Raw genomic sequence first — 20,476 nt, 5'->3', positions numbered from 1 at the left:
GTTCCCCTGGGAGGGCCTGTTCCTCTACGCGTTCCCTCCTTTGCCACTGCTAATCCGGCTCGTCAACTAGCTCAAGAGGTCACGGTGCAGGATGATCCTCGTCGCACCTGCGTGGCCGAGGCAGATATGGTTCCCGGACCTTCTGGACTTATCAGCGTCCCCGCCAATCAAGCTGCCGGTGGACGCGGATCTACTCTCCAGGGAAGGAGGCGCCATCCTCCACCACAACCCGAAATCGCTGAACTTGCAGGCCTGGCTCCTGCAGCGCTAGAGTTTGAAGGATACGACATACCGGCCGACTGCAGAGAGGTTCTTGTAAAGGCCAGGGCGTCCTCGACTCTTAAATGCTACGGACACAAATGGAAGAGGTTCTCTGTCTGGTGCCACGCACAGAAGATTAACCCTCTACGGATTACGGCTCCCAGGTACTGCTGTACCTGCTGACGCTGGCCAAAGCTGGACTGGCACACGCGTCCATCAAGATTCATCTTGCTGCGATCTCCCGATACACCAGAACCACGGGCCGGACGTCCTTGTGGTCTCATCGTCTGGTGAAAGAGTTCATGAAGGGACTGTTCAGATCGTTCCCGCCGGTGAAGGCCCCGGCCCCGGCGTGGGAGCTCAACGTGGTGCTGACCAAGCTCATGGGACCTCCGTTCGAGCCTCTGCACTCGGCCCCGTTGAAGTTTCTGTCGTGGAAAACAGCGTTTCTTGTGGCCATCACCTCCGCACGACGGGTGGGAGAGATCCAGGCCCTTTCCTGCAAGGCCCCGTACTTGACTTTTCACGACACGAGGGTAGTGCTCAGGACACACCCTTCCTTCATGCCCAAGGTACCGTCGGACTTCCATCTCAACGAACCCTTGGTGTTGCCTGTGTTCTTCCCGTCGCCTTCGTCGCCGGCTGAGAGGACTTTGCACTCGCTGGATGTGGCTAGAGCGCTGAAGTTCTACGTGGACCGCACGAAGTGTTTTTGGAAGACGTCACAACTCTTTGTGACTTTTGGACCTGTCAATCAGGGGAAGGCTCTCTCGAAGGCTTCCATTTCCAGATGGCTCTCCGGCTGTATCATGTACTGTCATCGGTTGGCAAACCGACCGCTGCCTGGCCGTCTGAGAGCCCATTCCACCAGAGCGATCGCAGCCACCACGGCGTTCCTTTCTGGTGTGCCCCTGCTGGACATATGCAGGGCTGCTACGTGGAGGTCGACGCACACCTTCACGAAATTCTACTGCGTCGATCGGGATTCCAGGGAGGAGTCCAGGGTCGGCCAAGCAGTGCTGCGCAACCTGTTCGCCTGAGGTGAGCCTGGTGAGGAGGTAAGGTGCTTAATGTTGGGTTTGATGTAATGCTTAATGTTGAGCCTTTGCCACCTCCCGTGGTTGTGCATGTGTGTACTGCTATGTATTCTTTATTCATGAGCATGTGAATCCATGCCAGACCCCATGCTGGAGAAGGAACAAGTTACTTACCTGTAACTGTTGTTCTCCAGCATGGGTCTGGCATGGATTCACATGCGAACCCTCCCGCCTACCCCTCTGCGGCTCTTCACTTGGTCATACTGCCACTTCACGTGCTTCCAAATCTGAAGATGGCTGCCAGAGGCGGTGCTTAGGTAGAGGGCAGTCATTGGCTGTGGTCAGTATGACGCAGAGACCAGTGATTGGTTATTGCTACGAAAGACAGATCAGAAACGAAACTGATACTGGTTTTTTCTTTACCGAGGATTCCCAGCCTGACGACGGGGAATATTCATGAGCATGTGAATCCATGCCAGACCCATGCTGGAGAACAACAGTTACAGGTAAGTAACTTGTTCCATACTTTGCCCAGCTGGCAAATGCATCAATGAGCAAATAATTGAACCATGTTCCTATGTTCGTCTTCTGTTCCTTTGCAAAGCTGTAATTCCATAGCCGGCAAGTGGCATGCGTACCCAACTTTCTTTTATTAAATAATTTGCATATGCTACTTTTTGTACGAGTGAGGTTCGTTTGATGCCACCATGCATTATATCGATATGACATTGATCCCCCGTTCCTTGGGCTGGAACAGGGGATAACGGCTTGGCAGCCCAAGTTTTCAGCCCGATTGAAGCAAGAGCGGATAACGAGGGGTCCGGGCCGTTTTCCGGGCCGTTATCCCCCATTCCAGCCCAAGGAACAGGGGATAATGGCTATTAGCAACCCGGGTTTCCAAAGCGGCAATTCCCATTTTCGGGACCCGGACCCAGTATGTCCCCATTCCCATTTGAGCCCCAATAGGGCTCAATGGAAATGGGGAGGGTGCTAACAATGGACCCGCTAATGACGGGCCCTTTGTTAGCATCCTGGTCTGCTCGCAGGTGCTGGAATGCTTGTCTGGCCAGACCAGACGTGCATACCGCCACCCGCGAGCAAACTCTTAATGTGGCGGCCTGGTATGAACGGTGCCGGTACCTTATCGGCACCGTTCATACCGCGGCCGCCAGGGTCGTAATGAGCTCCAATGTGTTTCAAGGCGCAACAAGACAAGAGGGAGGACAAAACAAAAATGATCCTACTAGGCCTTGTGACATTCGGAACGTGCAAGTGCAGTAAGAGAAGTGCAGGGGAGAGCGTAGAGCGGAGGGGGGAAGTGCCAGTCAGGGCAGAAGGACCCGTGAGGAAAAGCGAGTGCTAGGGGAGGCGAGATGGACAGAGCTGGGGGAAAGCAGAGAGTGCAGGGGAAGGAAGGTTCACAAGTTAAATGCGATTTAAGTAATCCAGTAATCCAGTCTGCTGCTAAATTCCACTTCTCTAAGTCTCAGCTGTTGCCGGTGTTGTATTCTACTTTGGCCTGTTCTGCACATACTCTTGTTTATATCACACCTTTTCAATGTATTTGCTTTATTCGTATGTGCTAAAATAATTGATTAAAAGACTTCTAAGCAGATCTCAGTGACTTTACTTCTTACTCCAACTAAAACCAATCCTTTCCTACAAACCAGAGAGTGCTAAAAATTTGCGGCTGAGATTGGTATTAAACATTTTGAAGGGGCGTGGCTACGAGGGCCATGTAGGAGGACGCGATCTGGAGGAGCTCCCGAGATCCTGAAATGATCCTGGCGAAATAGTGCATTACAACGTGTGAACGGACTGACTGTGCTTGGTGAACTTTTGGAAGGCGTGGGAGGAATGGCGGTGGAGTTTTGTGCGAAAAAGATAAGGAGCGCCGGAGACGGAAGACGAAACAAAATGGCCGATTAACGACCGGAACAAAGGAAGGAGCAGGCCGCACGGTGGTCAGGCTTTAGGAGCGGACCTTGTGCGCACTTGTAACTTGCGCGGAACGCAGGCCCCCTATGTTGGGATACTAACGCGAATCGGCCTGTATGGCTGCAGAATCATGTCTAATAGAACGGTGAGACCGAAGGCGAAGCAGCCCACGTTGGACGACTTCGCCAAGACGTCCCCTGGTCCGGAAAGCTCTAAGAGCAAGGATAAGTCACCTGCAGGCGGCATGCCTGTAACGGGCACTAACCAAGAGGTCCTGGCTGCGATTGCGGACCTGAAAGTGGCCTGGGAGGCTAAACTTGAACTGGCCGTTACTGAGCTGAAAACGGCATTGGACCTTAAGGTCGGTGAGGTGCAGGAAGAGGTGAATTTACTTCGACAGGACATCAGGTCTCTGGCGGAGCGCACTGAGACCCTCGAGAAAGAGGTGAGCCCGAACACCGCGGATTGTGCCTCCCATAAGGCCGAATTGCATGCCCTGGTGCAGAGAGTGGGCAACTTGGAGAACAGGGCCGAGGAGGCGGAAGGACGCGCCCGAGGGAATAACATTCGCATTGTGGCCCTGCCAGAAGGATCAGAGGGCCACGATCCCACGGAGTTCATCGAATCTATGCTGTTGCAGGAGATACCCGGAGGAGCATTATCTCAGGGATTCGCAGTGGAACGTGCGCATAGAGCTCTGACAAGGAAGCCGCCGCCGGGAAACCCGCCTAGGCCAGTAATTGCCAAAATCCTTAATTACCGGGACCGGGAGCGGATACTAGAACACTTCCGCAAGGGTGGAACGATTACACGAGGGGCGGCAAACATAACGGCCTACCCGGACTATACCCTGACTGTGCAGCGTAGCCGTACGAACTTTGGGACGGTAAAGCGGAGATTGAGAGAGGCAGGCCATAAATACATGTTGCTGTATCCGGCGAAATTGAAAGTTTTTCACAAACACAGGACTTTGTTTTTTGAGACTCCGGAGGACGCCATGGGATGGCTCGACGCGCAGGAATGCCCCCAGGAGCCTGACGTTCGGACGGGAAGAGGAGATGGAGGAGATAAGTAGTGCACGAGGAGGGCGCTACAAGATGGCGCGGAGTAGGACTCCGGGTCTTGATGATAGTCATTTGAGCAGCCTTAGGCAGAGAAGGTCAGACTGTTAAACAATATGTTATGAGCACTGTGACTATTGCTGTTTTTTGGGGAGCCTCGCAGAGCGGATCTCTTTACCCCACTTAGTAACCTTAGTTAAGTGGCCATTAGGGCGACTTTACCCTACTGAGCTCTGGGCATTGGTTGGTGCTTGCAGGGCTAGATGTGGGGGTGCCTGAGTTCCATGGATGGAGCTGGGCAGCAGTTGGGGAGTGTGGTGTTGGGGAAGGGATGGGTAGAGGGTGGGGAGGGAAGTGGGGAGTTTGGGGTGCACATAGTTATGGGGAGTTCGAGTTTGTACATGAGGCTACAAGAAAGAGCTAGAGGGCTGTATCTGTATCGTATAGGCAGGTGGGATAGGCTGCACGGAAGGGGGGAGGATACTTATGAGCTATGGGGGATCTTAAGATCGTAACGTGGAATGTCAGGGTACTCAATAGTTACCTAAAGAGGAACAAGATCATGATCCATTTGAAAAGACAGAAGATTGATATTGCACTGCTGCAGGAGATGCATCTGACGCGGGAAAAGTTGGAGCTGGTGGGGAAGAAGTGGAGAGGTATTGTAGTGGGTTCTTCGTATTCTGCCTACGCTAGGGGAGTGTTGGTCTGGGTGGCACCGCACGTTCCACTCCAACTTACGCAGGAGGTGGTGGATACAGAGGGGAGGATGGTTATATTGAAGGCGCTAGTGGAGAATAAAGAGGTGTGCATTGTAAACACGTATGCCCCCAATCAAAACACGGCGGCATATTTTAGGACTCTGTGTACCAACCTGGGTACGTGTGTGGGTGGGGCGGTTATTTGGGGAGGGGATTTTAATTGTGTGCTGAACCCCAGGGTAGACAGATCTGATGATGAGATTGATAGGCCAACCCCAGCAGCCAGGGCATTGCAGACGCTGCTCGACGACTTCGGGCTGGCAGATGTTTGGAGACTGAAACATTCTAATGGGGAGCAGTAGTCGCATTACTCAGCCCCGCAACAACTGCATACGAGACTTGATTATTTTTTTGCCACGCCAGATGTGGTGGTAGAGACCACCCAAATAGAATACAAAGCGAGGGTCCTGTCGGACCACTCGCCTCTGGTCCTGGAGTGGCAGTACTGCCGCCCCAGGGCGCGGATACCGACGTGGCGCCTCCGGGCAGAGGTGCTCAAGGAACCGGTCTCCAGAGAGGATATCAGAGATGAGATTATACATTATTTCGAAGAGAACACTGGCAGTGTGGATTCGGCGGGCAAGCTGTGGGAAGCCTTTAAGGTGGTGTTGCGGGGTGCTGCCATCGCTAAATCAAAGGGCCTGCAGGGTGGGGTCCTGACAGAGTTAGGGGGAGCTGAGGACGAACTGGAAAGGGAACTCAATAGTGGAGGGGGGGATGCAGAGCTAGTACTTAAACTACAGCAGCGGTGTGCGGAACTTTGGGAAAGGCTCTGCAACCTTAACTATAAGAAGTATGTTGAGAGGCAACATGCAGGTGGGGATAAAACAGGCCGCCTCTTGGCGTGGCTATACAAGAGTGAAACCCCTAGACCCCCGATTAGGACGATGACCAGAGAGGATGGAGAGGTAGTCAGAAGGAGTCAATGAGGCATTTTTGGATTATTACAGGGCTCTATTTGAGGACAAAAGGGGGGCAGCCGAGAGGAGATAAGGGAAACTTTAAGAGAGATTGGATTACCTAAGATTAGTGCCGAAGAAAGAGAACAGCTGGATGCACCGATTACTTTGGAGGAATTGGAGGAGGTGGTGAGGCAGCTGCCCACCAGTAAGACCCCGGGAGCGGACGGATTTCCTAGCGAATTTTATAAAGCATATAGAGAGGAGGTACTCCCCCCCCCATGCTAGAAATGCTTAATGAATCGTTTGAGGTGGGCCGGTTGCCGGAATCATTTAGAGAAGCGATTGTAATACCGCTCCCTAAGCCCAACAAACCAGGGCATAGCTGCGGCTCCTACAGGCCCTTGTCAATGCTGAACTAGGACGGCAAGATATTGACGGCGGTCCTGGCTAATAGATTACAGAGAGTTATTAGTAAATTGATACATCCGGACCAAACAGGTTATGTCCCCAACAGGAATATAACCCACAACCATAGGCGACTCCACTGGGTGGTTGAATGGGGAGCAAGAGTGAGGGTGAAATGGCGGTTGTGTCCCTAGATGCAGTCAAAGCTTTTGACTCAGTCAGGTGGTCGTGGTTGCTGGAGGCCCTGAAGGAATACGGGATGGGACCGGGCTACATTAGGTGGGCGAAGTTGCTGTACAGTGAGCCGCTAGCTAGGGTACGTACAGGAGCGGTGATATCCGAGAGGTGGCAACTTAGCAGAGGCACCAGACAAGAGTGCACCTGGTCCCCGATGTTATATATTCTGGCCCTGGAGCCCCTAGCAGTGTACCTTCGGCAAAAATATGACATGATAGGCATCGAGGTAGGGGGAGAGAAACACCTATTATCCCTGTATGCTGACGATTTGTTATTATACTTGAAATATCCGGAGTAAAATCTTCAATATATTCTGGAGGTAATGGAAAGGTATGCGGAACTGTCTGGCATAGCGGTGAACCCCCAAAAATCGAGCATATTCCCATTGGGTAGCTACAGAGGAACCCTTCCGGAGCGGTTGCCAGTGTTGCTGATACCATGGGCGGTTGGTCCCTTCCGCTACCTCGGAATAGATGTGTATCACACGGTAGAGGAGGAACATTTGCATAACACCGAGGTGGCTGTGGGAAAAATCCGCATAAGCATGAAGTTTTGGGAGAAGTTGCCGTTGGCGATGATGGGACGGGGGCGATGCTTAAAATGGTGGTCCTGCCTAGGCTCTTACATTTTTTCAGTAATATTCCGTATATGATATCTAAGACGTTTTTTGTCAAGCTGAATAGCATGTGCAGAGACTTCCTATGGCATGGCACCCGGAATAGAGTGGCGCTATGGAAGTTGCAGAATTTCTATGAGAGGGGGGTTATTAAGCTGCCTAATTTTGAGGCCTATATTGTAGCTGGTCAGTTGCAATATGTGGTCAAATGGCTCTCTGATGAGGTAACTCCCGAATTTAGGCTGTTTGGACAAGTCTGCACTCCGTTTTACCTGAAGGAAATTATTTGGTTGCCTAGTTCAGAAATGAAGGAGCGCCCGGGAATGATGTTGCTGGGGTGGAAGATATGGCGTAGAGTATGTCGAATGATGGAGGACCCGTATCCGTGTTGCCCGCAGGTGCCGTTAGTTGCTTTGGCAGGGGAAGACAAGCAACTAAGGAAGATAATCAGGACCTACTGGGAGTCGGTCGGGCTGGTTACATTGGGGGATGCTTGGCAAGAGGGGACCATTAGGGATTTTGAAGGACTAGGGGAAGAGGCGGGCTTGCATAGGGCCCAGTATGTCACGTACCTAAGGCTGGTGCAGAATATTCATAAAATCTGGCCGGAGACTGTATTGGCGGAGGAACCAGACGCCACTATGGGGACAATATATGACATATCAGAAGGGGGCATGAGATCTCTATATTGTATGAGATGGTGATGACCCGGGTTGGGAAGGAGTTGACGCATTTGAGGTTGGACTGGGAAACAGAGGTGGGAGCACAGATGGAGGATGGGATGTGGGAGCGTGCTATGGGATACCACAAGAAGGTGTCAAGAAATGCTAGATTATAGCAAATACAGTTGTATATAACACACAGAGCTTACATGACCCTGATGAGAATATCGAAGTTCGGAAATGCGGGACGACAGGCGTGCCCAAAATGCGATAAGGAGAATGCTGATATGACACACATGTTTTGGTCTTGCCCAGTGATTGAGAGTTTCTGGGGAGAAGTGGCGCAAAAACTAGCGGACAAAGGGGTCACGCTCAGTATAGATACGGCCTGGGCCTGCCTATTGGGAGGGTTTCCCAGACCACGGAAGCTTAAACATGTTGGGAAATTGAAGGACTTGGCATATGTGCTCGCAAAACGAAGGATTGCCATGGGATGGAAGCAGTGTCATAAGCCACGGGTGGAGGTATGGTGGCGGGAATTGCAGAAATGGGCGGAGGCTGAAACGGTGGTATGGCAGGAGGCATGTAGCATGTGTGGGGAAGAAGAAGTGGGTACCCTGATGGCATGGAGAGTATTAATAGCAGGACTGTTTGGAACAATAACAGATTCTGCAGACTCAGAAGGAGGTGATACCCTGCCACACGTAGCAGATACGGAAAGTGAAGGACAAACAAGCTCTTGAGGGGTGAGAGTTTGGGGGAGCAATGGTCTTGACTAATTGATGTTCATGTGATTGTTGCAAAAAGCGCTGCCAGTTTGGTTTGTATTGTTTGTTTGTTTTAAAAATTAATAAAAACCGTTTTTGAAAAAAATAAATAAAAACATTTTTAAGCAAAATCTAGTTTGCAAAGAAAAGCCAAAATATGTTATATTTAGCAATTATGGTTTCTTGTTGAGTCGGACGATATCATAATGCCTACTGTACTTCTTGTTCCACAGGCCACGAAATGCTACTTTGAGGACGGCTACCTGGATACCAATGTATATCTCCTGGAGGACTTGTCATGTGACCACACCATTAACGGCCCTGGCATCATCATTGACAAGAACAGGTAATATGAATCTGTCGCACTGGAGGGGGGGACATTGGGTTTCTATCAGAAATGTCATCTGTAGAGCTAGAACAACAACACTTTGTCCTTAACCTGTTCACTGCCCTTAGGAAGTAGGCATGCATTCTAATTTTCAGAAGAAATCATTAAAGTCCAGGCAGTGAAAGTTTGAAATATCTGCAGTAAGACTGTTTTCCAAAAACATCTGAACTGAGTAAATCTCAGAAATGTACCTGCTCTAGATGACTCCATATTGGTTTTGCATTTTGTTGTCTCTCTCCAAACATCTTAAACATTCATGTACCTGTACTTGGTTGCCCCATTTCGTGCCCTCTAAATGCATATAACAGAACAAGCACACCAGAAAAGAACTCATTGACACGACAAGGGAAAGTCCATTGTTTACAGAAGTTCTGAACAAAAAGATATCTTACTAGGGGCCTCATTACGACCCTGGCGGAACGGGTTAAACGGCGCCGTAAAAGGCTGCGGCGCCGTTCAACCCGTTCCGCCACATTACGAGGTCCCCTCGCGGGACACATTAAGCACACCTGGGAAAACCAGGCGTGCATACCGGGTCCCGCGAGGAGAAGAGGGAGCAAACAACGGGCCATCTCGTTATGGCCCGTTGTTTGCTCCCTCTCCCATTCCCATTCAGCCCTATCGGGGCTGAAATGGGAATGGGGATGAACCGTGTCCGTGTCATCGAGTGAGGAATTACCGGGCCATCCGAACTTGGAATGGTCCGGTAAGTCCTCATTCCGAGGACACGGACACAGATGCGGTTTTGCCGGCGGCCATGCCGCAAATAGCGGCATGGCTTCCGGCATACCTCGTAATGAGGCCCTATGTGTATGTATGTTTGCCGGGGTTTATAGTCATTGCATCGAATGCCAAAGCATCGAATGCCTTACCATTCAATGCTTTTTTTTACTCTTTTTTTTTTAGATGGTAAGGCATTCGATGCTTTGGCATTCAATGCTATGACTAGATACCGTTTGCCGGTTTTTATTTAGTGCAAATTTAGCCGTAAGTGTCGGAGAATTCTCTGTTTAGGCTGAATTTCCTAACCTAGTGAGTCCCCCAGCAGCTTTGCTGGATTTTTGGGGTTTATTTTTTTCTCCTGCCAAGAGTGAGACTCTTCTACCCTCACTCTTGGACATGATTTGAGTGTGTTTCTTTGAATCTAGATGTGTTTAATGGGCTATGGGGTCTTTTACTCCATAGGGCTTCATGTGTTTTTGTGATGTGTTACACAGCACCCTCCGTGCAGTAACACAGGGGTGTCATAGTGACCCCCCAGTATAGACTCCATACCCTGGGACTGACTACTGTCTCCCAGGGCATGTAAAGTCACCATTGACTTTACTAGTCCTAAATTCTGTACAGAACCAGTACAAACCATCATATTGTGGACGTACTGGCTGGGGCAATTCAATTGCCGCAGGGTCTGTTAGTCGAGGGGGCACGTCTCTGTCCCCCCTGATCAAGTTTTGGCTGGTGGCAGTGGATACTACTTTTTATATTCAACCGCGAATATTTTCCTATGGGATTTCCCATTGTTTTAGGCTACTACCTTTCTTTAATTATTTACGGTAGCCTCGAACATACCGCCGGTTTATTTAATTAATATTAATTCTCCGGTTGGTATTTTTTGCCAAAACTTGATTCTAAAATGGCGTTTGTGTTCTCTTCTGTGACTCCAACCCAAGTCGAGCCCTTTGTTCCACTTTTTGGCGGGCTTCTCCACAGAAGCCCTCCAAAGTGGTGCCACTCTGTCTGGGGTACTTAGGAGGGGTGGAGGGAAATTTAGGCACCCTGGACTGAGTTGCCTAGGCAACTCAAGTCGCACTCCATCCTGATTGGCCCAAGTGGTGAGCCGGCCGGCTCACCACTTAGCATTTTTGAGTGACAGCTAGGCTGAGTGAATGGGGGTTTGCTGCATAAAAGCAGGGCTTTGGGGACTGGAACTTCAGAAGTCAACACAGGACCTAAGAATCCGACGAGGGAGAAGCTGAGCCGACCTGCCACGACACCACTACCGGTGGAGCCCTGCTGGACTGCCTCATCACTTTTCCCAACGACAGAGGAGATCTCCCGCCGGAGAGTCTTCTTCCTTTGACTGGTGGGGATAACCAGTTTCACCGTCTTTTCGCTTTCCCGATGTACCTCGTGGCCGCCTTGCCCGTGCCAAGCACCCCGGCAACCAGGATACCACATTTTACCACGACCGCGAAACAAAGGTACCACCGTTAACCGGAAAACTCTGCGGCTGGTTTCTGCCCTGGTATTGCAACGACCTTCATCTTTCCTCCAAGTCGAGATCTTCTCTTCCCCTGGACGACGACGCAACTTGCACCCACTACCAGGAACAACTGCCACCGCTGGAGGATCCTTCCCACTTAAGGTACTGTGTCCCGCCTGGCTTCCCTTGCTACCGACTGTACGGGGTAGATTTAGCCCCCGGCTTTCGAACCTGGGTTAGCCTGGGACACCCTGGCTAAACTTTCCTAAGCCTTTCTAAACTCTTTTTGAACCCTCTGCAAGACTTTCTAAGCCTAGTGTAACTGTGTGATCTTGGGCGCATTTGTGCTCTGCTCTCTCTAAGAGTGGTCCCAGCCTTTGAACTTTGGCTCACCAGTGACTTTTGCTCTTCTGCCTTGCTTGTAGTGTTCCTGAACCTTAGAGTGGTGTACCTTTCCATATTCTATATTGTTCCCCCTCTTTCTCACAAACTTATTGGAGTGCAATCTAGTTAAGCGCTCACCTCTGTATGAAAATAAGTGGTCTCTTACTGTGACTTATCCGATAAGGAAAAAGGGGTGTATATATTACAATAGTAACTGTGTTTAGAATATTTTACAATAAGAGTGCTGGAGTGTTTCAAAACTGTGTGTTTTTAAATAAATAATTATATACTTTGATACCAAAACTCTGGTCAGTGTTTGCTTGTATTGTTGTATCTGAGTGACTATTGTGTATACTTTGCATACTGCCTAACTCTTCTTGAGGGAAGTCTTACTGCTCAGCCACAGCTACCAGGTAAATCTGGGTGGTACAGACTGCTACCAAGTGGATTTACTGCCAACACCTGTGGTCTTAAATCTTTTGCAGTGGTCCCTAAGGGAACTGCACAGGTTTCTGCCTAACACTGGTGTACAGCGGTGGGATTTGTATTGAGTATACACTTTAGAGTGCTTTAGGATACCTTAGTACAACTAACCACAAAGCTTAGCACTGAAAAAGTAATCTTTCTAACAAGTCAACTATGGAAACTTATAGTCAAGAGTCCCTTGCTGCAAAAACTGCTGATTGTTTAAGAGTATTATGTAAGCATAAGAACCTCCTGACTAAAGGCAAGTAAATGGAATTAATAGAAAGGTTGTTAGCTAACCAAAGTCTGGATGATGGTTCAGAGGAACCTACCATGCCAGAAACTGTAGATAACAGAATAGAGATTGATGTTGATCAAAATGTTGATAATCTTGAGGAAGAGTCAGAAGAGGAGGGTGAGGCTGCTGTGACTGTCCCCCCTAGGCCTCTGTCTGCTCTACCTGCTGTACCTACTGGGCCTTTGCCAAGTCCCACACTTAGTCCTCAATATCTCGAATTAGAGAAAATGAAACTTGAACTAGAGTTCAAGAGACTGAATACTCTGGCTGAACAGAGACATCAGGAAATGAATCAATAACTAAGACTAAGGGAAATGGAGCTCAAGCATGAGCTGAAAAGAAGAAATTATCTGTCGAAAATGCTTCTCTCTCTGGCTCCTCTAGAAGTTCCAGTCCTAAAAGACCCCAGATGCCTAAAGAATTGGTTGGTATGTATGAGCCTAAGTTGGATGTGTTGGATTGGTTGTCTCTGTTTGAATATAATCATGGGCTCCAGAACATCACAGGAAATGACTTACTCACCTGGTTGTTCTCTAGGCTTCCCCCTGTTGCAACTGATGTGTGTCATGTACCGGCGTGTAAGCAGTGTCAAGAAACGGAGCCCTTTAAGAACGCTACAACCAGGGGCTTGGAAGTTGGCATGGCAACGCTGGCGTCCTCTCAGCGTTTCCCACGGTCGACGCTGGAAGCCGCGGAACGCTGTCATGTGACCTCACCTTTATATTCTCCGCCTACGCTCCAGATCGGTGCTTCTGATTGCGAATTGGTGGCGCCTCGTATCTTGTACCTTGTATCCAGTTTTCCCTATCATCCCGGTTCTGTCCCTTTCCCTTCCCCTTCCCTCCAGCATTTCTGATTACCTCGTTGCCTCGACCCGGACCGTTTACCTGGCTTTGGATTTTGGACTGCCTTGTTCTTGTTTGCTGCCCGCATCATTCTTCGACCTCGGATCGCTCACGGATTTCCTAGCCTTCGCCCATTTGTTTTGGTTACCCTTCGGTTGTCTTCTGGATCATCAATCATCTGGACTGCATCTGGGTATTTTGAGGAACTTTGGAACTTTTCTTGAACTTTGGATTGTGGACCTTGGAACTCTTGAACTTTTGGATTGTCGAACTTGGAACTTGAACTTCCAACCTGGGGTTTCCTTGTGACGCACACTAGATAGTGTGTAGTAGGCGTCCTCGTGCCGGCGGGATAGGTGGTTGAGCTTTGCTGGTATTCTGCATTGTGGACTTCGGAGTTCTTCTCTTCCTGGTTCCATCTGGTTCTCCCCGGAGTAACGGTAAGCCTAGGGGTTGTTATCAGAATTGGGATCAACGTATTGCATTCTTTCTGTTGTGTTCGGGTTTGGTCAGAAGGACGGTTGTTATATTATCTGTATTGTGTTAACTCCTCACTTACAGATCCAACGCCTGTCCTCGGCTACTCGTACCACCCTGACTTCTGCATTACAACTTTTGCGTCATCTACATTACAACTCCTGCGTCCTTTGGGTCTCATCAGGTATCCGTTCTTTCCTCTGATTGATCGCTCTGGCTGTCCATTCCTGGGGCCAGAGGGTTCCATCGGGTGGAAGAACTCTTCGGCTACACGACGTGGGCAACTGGATTCTGACATAATCAGAAGCCTTTTCAATATGGATACCAATGAGACGCTGTCCACTATTCTACAATTGGTGGCCGATTTGCGTAATGATATGACTGCGGCTCATTCAGCCACGCAGCGACGCATTGATGAGTTGCAAGCAGGGTTCCAACCCCTTGGGGCAGCTGCCCCACCTTTGGCTAGTGTCTCTGGGGCAGGTGCTGGTCCATCCCAACAGGGTGCTGGACCAGTTTTTATGACTGCCCAGTTCCCTTTGGCTCCACCGGAACGCTTCAGTGGAGACCCCAAGACCTTTAGGACCTTTTTGAACCAATGTAGACTACACTTTCTGTGTCGTCCTGCCTCTTTTCCAGATTCCACTACCAAGGCGGCGTTTCTGTTATCTCATTTAGGGGGTACCGCGGCTGCCTGGGCTAATCCGTTGTTGGAAGAGGGCAGTCATCTTCTTTACAATTGTGACGCCCTAATGGAGGCTATGAGTCGTGTGTTTGACACACGTTATGCCACACAAGCTACGGATTTAGAACTACTTGGTCTCCAACAAGGCAGTACACCTCTCCTGTCCTATCTAGCCAAGCTCAATCAGCTGGTGGCGGAAACAAATTGGCCCGAAGAGAAGAAGGCCTCTCTCTTCTATAAAGGACTATCCGACTCCCTAAAAGACACACTGGCTACCGTTCCGGTGATACCTACTGCTTTTTCGGAACTACTGGATTTGGTTCTCCAGATCGATTCCCGACAAGCAGCACGGAGGGGTGAAAAGAGAACGGTTCCTCCTGTTGCTATCTCCGTTCCTTTACCTGCCGCTGGATCCACGGAACCCATGCAGATTGGGGCACTTAGAACTCCTCTCTCGGCTGAAGTTAGGGAACACCGGAGAAAGAATGGATTATGTTTCTATTGCGGAGGTTCAGACCACTTGCTCCGAGAATGTACCAAAAAACCCGCTAAGAAACAGGGAAACGCCAAAACCCGGTGACTGAAGGGGTCCAGATGCCGGGTGTTTCTTCGATAGACCCTACAATATACAGTCCTTATTGTCTATCTGTTTCCCTGTCGTCTCCCGGTTCTGAGAAATGGGCCGTGATGATGGTCCTGGACTCAGGTGCCACAGGGAATTACGTGGATGCCACTTATGCTCAGGAGTTGGGTCTGCCAGTTATGCACAAGTCATGTCCTGAAGTGGTAAATTCGGTAGATGGCTCTTCCTTGGTCTCTGGGTTAGTGACGAAGCGGACTACTGACCTCACTATGATCACTGACTGCGGTCATCAAGAGAGCATCTACTTTGATCTCATTGCGGCACCACAGTTTAAATTCATTCTTGGCTTACCTTGGTTAAGGTTACATAATCCCTCTGTGGATTGGCATTCTGGGGAGGTATGTTTTCCGTCGGATTACTGCGAAAGGAGATGCCTCACTATCAGTTCGGAGATCACCAATCCAAGTCATGCTCTCGCTGAAACTACCCGTACTGTGGGGGCAGTACTTAACACTGTCCTTCCTATGGTGTACAGGAAATATCAGGACGTATTTGACGCACGTGGGGCAGAGATACTTCCACCCCACAGGCCCTATGACTGCCCTATCGAGCTGATTCCTGGAGCTAAGATTCCGTCGGGGCGCATATATTCCCTGACCTCTAAAGAGAACGTGATTCTGAAGGAATATATCGACAAATCCTTGAGTACTGGCTTTATTCGTCCTTCCCGCTCACCTGCTGCCTCACCCATGTTCTTTGTCCCTAAGAAGGAGGGGGACCTGCGTCCTTGTATCGATTACCGTGCTTTAAATGCCGTCACGATCAGAAATCAGTATCCGATTCCTTTGATTTCAGTCTTATTGGACCAATTGGGTGCAGCTAAGGTGTTCACTAAATTGGATTTGAGGGGAGCCTACAATCTCGTCCGGATTCGCGAAGGCGACGAGTGGAAGACGGCCTTCAAAACCAAATATGGCCTCTTCGAATACTGTGTTATGCCCTTTGGCCTATGTAACGCTCCGGCGACCTTCCAATACTTCATCAACGACGTATTTCATGACATGCTAGACCAGTACGTAGTCGTTTACTTAGATGACATCTTGGTCTACTCTCCTTCGGTGGACACTCACGTCATCCAGGTCTCCAACGTTTTGCAGCGTCTAAGAGAGTACCACTTGTATGCTAAGTTGGACAAGTGCAGGTTTCATGAAACCGAGGTAGAGTTCCTAGGCTATGATATCACTAGCCGGGGAGTGCAAATGAGCAAGTCTAAGATCACCGCGATATTGGAGTGGCCTCGTCCTGATACCTTGAAGGCTCTGCAATCCTTCCTAGGTTTTGCAAATTTCTATCGGCGGTTTATCCAAGACTTTTCAGCCATTGCCTCTCCACTTACTAAACTTACCAGCACTAAAAGTTTGTTTGAATGGAACGAGGAAGCTCAACAGGCTTTTGAGGCCTTAAAATCTGCTTTTACCACGGCTCCCGTCCTTCAACATCCGGATCCCTCTTTGCCTTTCATTGTAGAAGCAGATGCTTCAGATGTAGCACTGGGAGCTATCCTGTCCCAACTTTGCCCCGAGTCCGCTGGTTTACATCCTGTTGCGTATCACTCCAGAAAACTCACCTCTTACGAAAAAAATTATACGATCACAGAACGGGAATTGTTGGCTGTAAGAGACGCCTTTATGGTATGGAGACATCATCTTTTGGGGTCTTCCGAACCAGTTCAAGTATTTACTGATCATCGGAATCTCTTGGCACTGCAATCAGTGAAGTGTACCACGGCACGTCATGCCAGGTGGCATGAATTTTTCGCCATGTTCAACTTCACCATTACCTATCACCCTGGTTCTCTGAATTCGAAGGCTGATGCTCTTTGCCGCATCCATGGAGTCCCTGAACCATCCGAGCTTAAAGGAGCTCTTCTATTACCCAATCAAGTGGTGTGTGGGTGTACCTTGCGCCCCTCTCTGAAAACAAGGATACTAGAATGGGTGAGAACTACTCCCTCCGAGATTTCTAGCCTGGGGTTGGAGGTCATCAATTCATTGCCTTATAAGAAGGGTAAAATATATGTGCCTGACTCCGACACAAGACACACCGCCATACAATGGTGTCACGATTCAGCGGTAGCGGCACATCCAGGTACTGGGAAAACTATTGACCTTTTGAGAAGGTGGTGCTGGTGGCCCTCCATGTCACACGATGTTCGGGAATACATCGTTTCTTGTGCCGTTTGTGCACAGTGCAAACATCAACCGGGCAAACCGGTGGGCCTGCTTCAACCCATGCCTATTCCAGACAAGCCTTGGTTTATGGTCTCTATGGATTTCGTAGTGGAGCTTCCGGTAGTCGACGGCTACGACACCATATGGGTGGTAGTGGACTATTTCACTAAATCAGCCTTGTTTGTACCCTGCCAGGGGATTCCTTCTGCTCCGGTTTTGGCGGAACTGTTCTTGAAGAACGTCTACCGAAGATTCGGTCTGCCTTCCATTCTTGTTACTGACCGGGGACCACAGTTCACTTCTCGTTTTTGGAGAGCCGTGACTTCAACGTTGGGTATAGACGGCAGGTACTCTAGTGCATACCATCCACAAACCGATGGGCAAACTGAGAGGCTTAACGCCACCATGGAACAGTATCTACGATGTCTCACCCACCAACGCCAAGATACGTGGGTTTCTGTTCTACCTCTGGCCGAGTTCGCCTACAATAACTCTATGCATACGGCGACAGGCGTATCTCCGTTCTTTGCACTATATGGCCAGCACCCCCGTTCTTTGCCCAGTATTGCTGATTGGCCATTACAAAATCCGGCTGCCTCTGGTTGTCTTAGGAACCTATCAGATACCCACACTATAGTTAGGAGTCAACTATTACAGGCCCAGTCACGTACTAAGTCATCGGCAGATGCACATCGCTCACCGGCTCCTAACTACCGACCGGGGATGAAGGTTTGGCTGTCCACAAAAAACCTACGCCTGCCTGGTCGAAGATCCCTGTTGCCTCGGTTCGTGGGTCCCTACAGCATTCTGCAGGTTATTAACCCTGCGGCCCTCCGATTGGCTCTTCCTGCAAAATGGAAGGTACACCCGGTATTCCATGTTTCTCTAGTGAAACCATGCCACCCATCTACCAGACTTCCTGCTCATCCACCTCCGATTAGGGTGCATGGTTTTGATGAATATGAGGTGGGTGCGATCTTGGATACCAAAGTCCGAAGGGGCAGACGTCTCTATCTGGTCGATTGGAAGGGCTATGGTCCCGAGGACCGTACGTGGGAACCTGTGGGAAACATCCATGCTCCGGCCCTTTTGTCTCGTTTCTGGTCTGCTCGGGGGGTGACACCCCCTTTGAGGGAGGAAACTGTCATGTACCGGCGTGTAAGCAGTGTCAAGAAACGGATGCATAGCCCTTTAAGAACGCTACAACCAGGGGCTTGGAAGTTGGCATGGCAACGCTGGCGTCCTCTCAGCGTTTCCCACGGTCGACGCTGGAAGCCGCGGAACGCTGTCATGTGACCTCACCTTTATATTCTCCGCCTACGCTCCAGATCGGTGCTTCTGATTGCGAATTGGTGGCGCCTCGTATCTTGTACCTTGTATCCAGTTTTCCCTATCATCCCGGTTCTGTCCCTTTCCCTTCCCCTTCCCTCCAGCATTTCTGATTACCTCGTTGCCTCGACCCGGACCGTTTACCTGGCTTTGGATTTTGGACTGCCTTGTTCTTGTTTGCTGCCCGCATCATTCTTCGACCTCGGATCGCTCACGGATTTCCTAGCCTTCGCCCATTTGTTTTGGTTACCCTTCGGTTGTCTTCTGGATCATCAATCATCTGGACTGCATCTGGGTATTTTGAGGAACTTTGGAACTTTTCTTGAACTTTGGATTGTGGACCTTGGAACTCTTGAACTTTTGGATTGTCGAACTTGGAACTTGAACTTCCAACCTGGGGTTTCCTTGTGACGCACACTAGATAGTGTGTAGTAGGCGTCCTCGTGCCGGCGGGATAGGTGGTTGAGCTTTGCTGGTATTCTGCATTGTGGACTTCAGAGTTCTTCTCTTCCTGGTTCCATCTGGTTCTCCCCGGAGTAACGGTAAGCCTAGGGGTTGTTATCAGAATTGGGATCAACGTATTGCATTCTTTCTGTTGTGTTCGGGTTTGGTCAGAAGGACGGTTGTTATATTATCTGTATTGTGTTAACTCCTCACTTACAGATCCAACGCCTGTCCTCGGCTACTCGTACCACCCTGACTTCTGCATTACAACTTTTGCGTCATCTACATTACAACTCCTGCGTCCTTTGGGTCTCATCAGGTATCCGTTCTTTCCTCTGATTGATCGCTCTGGCTGTCCATTCCTGGGGCCAGAGGGTTCCATCGGGTGGAAGAACTCTTCGGCTACACGACGTGGGCAACTGGATTCTGACAATGTGGTAATGGAGTTGGGGGAGGAGGATAGGAAAGAGTATGAATGTGTGAAACTAGCTCTGATAGCTAGGTTTGGGAAGACCCCTTCCCAGTATCTTAAGAGGTTTAGGACCCTCAAAAAGAATGATGGTACCCCTTGGGCTACCTGGGTGAGTGAATGTTTGAAAAACTTAGAGGGATGGATTAAGGGTTACAAGGTGAACACTTATGAAGGTATGAAAAATCTTTTTATGTTGGAGTCAGTTTATGATGCCTGCTCTTCTGAGCTCAGACAGCACTTGGCTGATTCAAAGGAATTAGATTCCAGAAAACTAGCTAAGGCTGCTGACTTGTGGGTTGCCAATAGGGCCACTCACAAAGATTCAGGGGTCACTCAGAAAAAGGATGAGGGAAAGCAGCCACCTAAAGTGAATCCAGAGAATTCTAATACCTCCCATACCAAAGAGGGCCACAAACAACAAAATAACCAGGGTACGCCCCAGGGTAAACCGAATCAGGCTAGTGTATCTTCTGGTCAACAACCAGAAGGAGGTCAGAACAAGCCACCCTTTCAAAGAGCATTTGGACAATGCTATATCTGTAAGGCTACTGACCATATCAAAGGGGATCCCAGATGCAAGGGTAAACCTGCAGGGATCAGCACAGTCTCCTTAGCCTTCACTCCTGAGGATGAAGTACAGATGGCTAGTGCCTACTTTGAACTCTTTGCTGAAGAACCCTTGGGTCTTCAAGCAACTGTAAACTTAGAGCCTATGGGTCTGGTTAGTCCCCAGAATAGGGTTGTGTATAACTCCCTACCTGTTAACTCTAAGGTGTATTATACGGACAGTGTTCTTGTCAATGGCCAAGATACTCCTGCCAGGAGAGACACTGGGGCCAGCAGAACAGTAGTGGATGAAAGCTTCTTTCAACCTGAGGATGTGGCAAAAGCACCCAAAGGTCCCACTAAGATGTCTGGAGGCCCTGTCCAAATGGTTCCTATTCTACCAGCCCTCATTCAGTGTAACAACATGACAGTGAGGATCCCTGTCAGTGTTCAGACTGAGGTGCCTGGGAAGGTCCTGT

At 49.6% G+C, this 20,476-nt stretch overlaps 1 protein-coding gene across 4 annotated transcripts in view; it reads left to right on the top strand.

Moving 5' to 3' along the window:
* The window catches only part of OPLAH (5-oxoprolinase, ATP-hydrolysing), a 664,980-nt gene that overhangs the window by 375,515 nt on the left and 268,989 nt on the right, over nt 1–20,476 (top strand). For all 4 annotated transcript variants that reach the window (XM_069621803.1, XM_069621805.1, XM_069621802.1 and 1 more), the window contains one exon: nt 8,881–8,993. In XM_069621803.1, coding sequence (XP_069477904.1) covers nt 8,881–8,993 — 113 coding nt within the window. The remainder of the gene's footprint in view (nt 1–8,880; nt 8,994–20,476) is intronic.

The sequence above is a fragment of the Ambystoma mexicanum genome, chromosome 5q (genome assembly GCF_040938575.1).
Source record: "Ambystoma mexicanum isolate Mex_15411 chromosome 5q, UKY_AmexF1_1, whole genome shotgun sequence".
Classification (NCBI taxonomy): Eukaryota; Metazoa; Chordata; class Amphibia; order Caudata; family Ambystomatidae; genus Ambystoma; species Ambystoma mexicanum.
The sequence above is the reverse complement of the archived record's forward strand: the minus strand, read 5'-3'. Positions and strand labels throughout refer to the sequence as shown.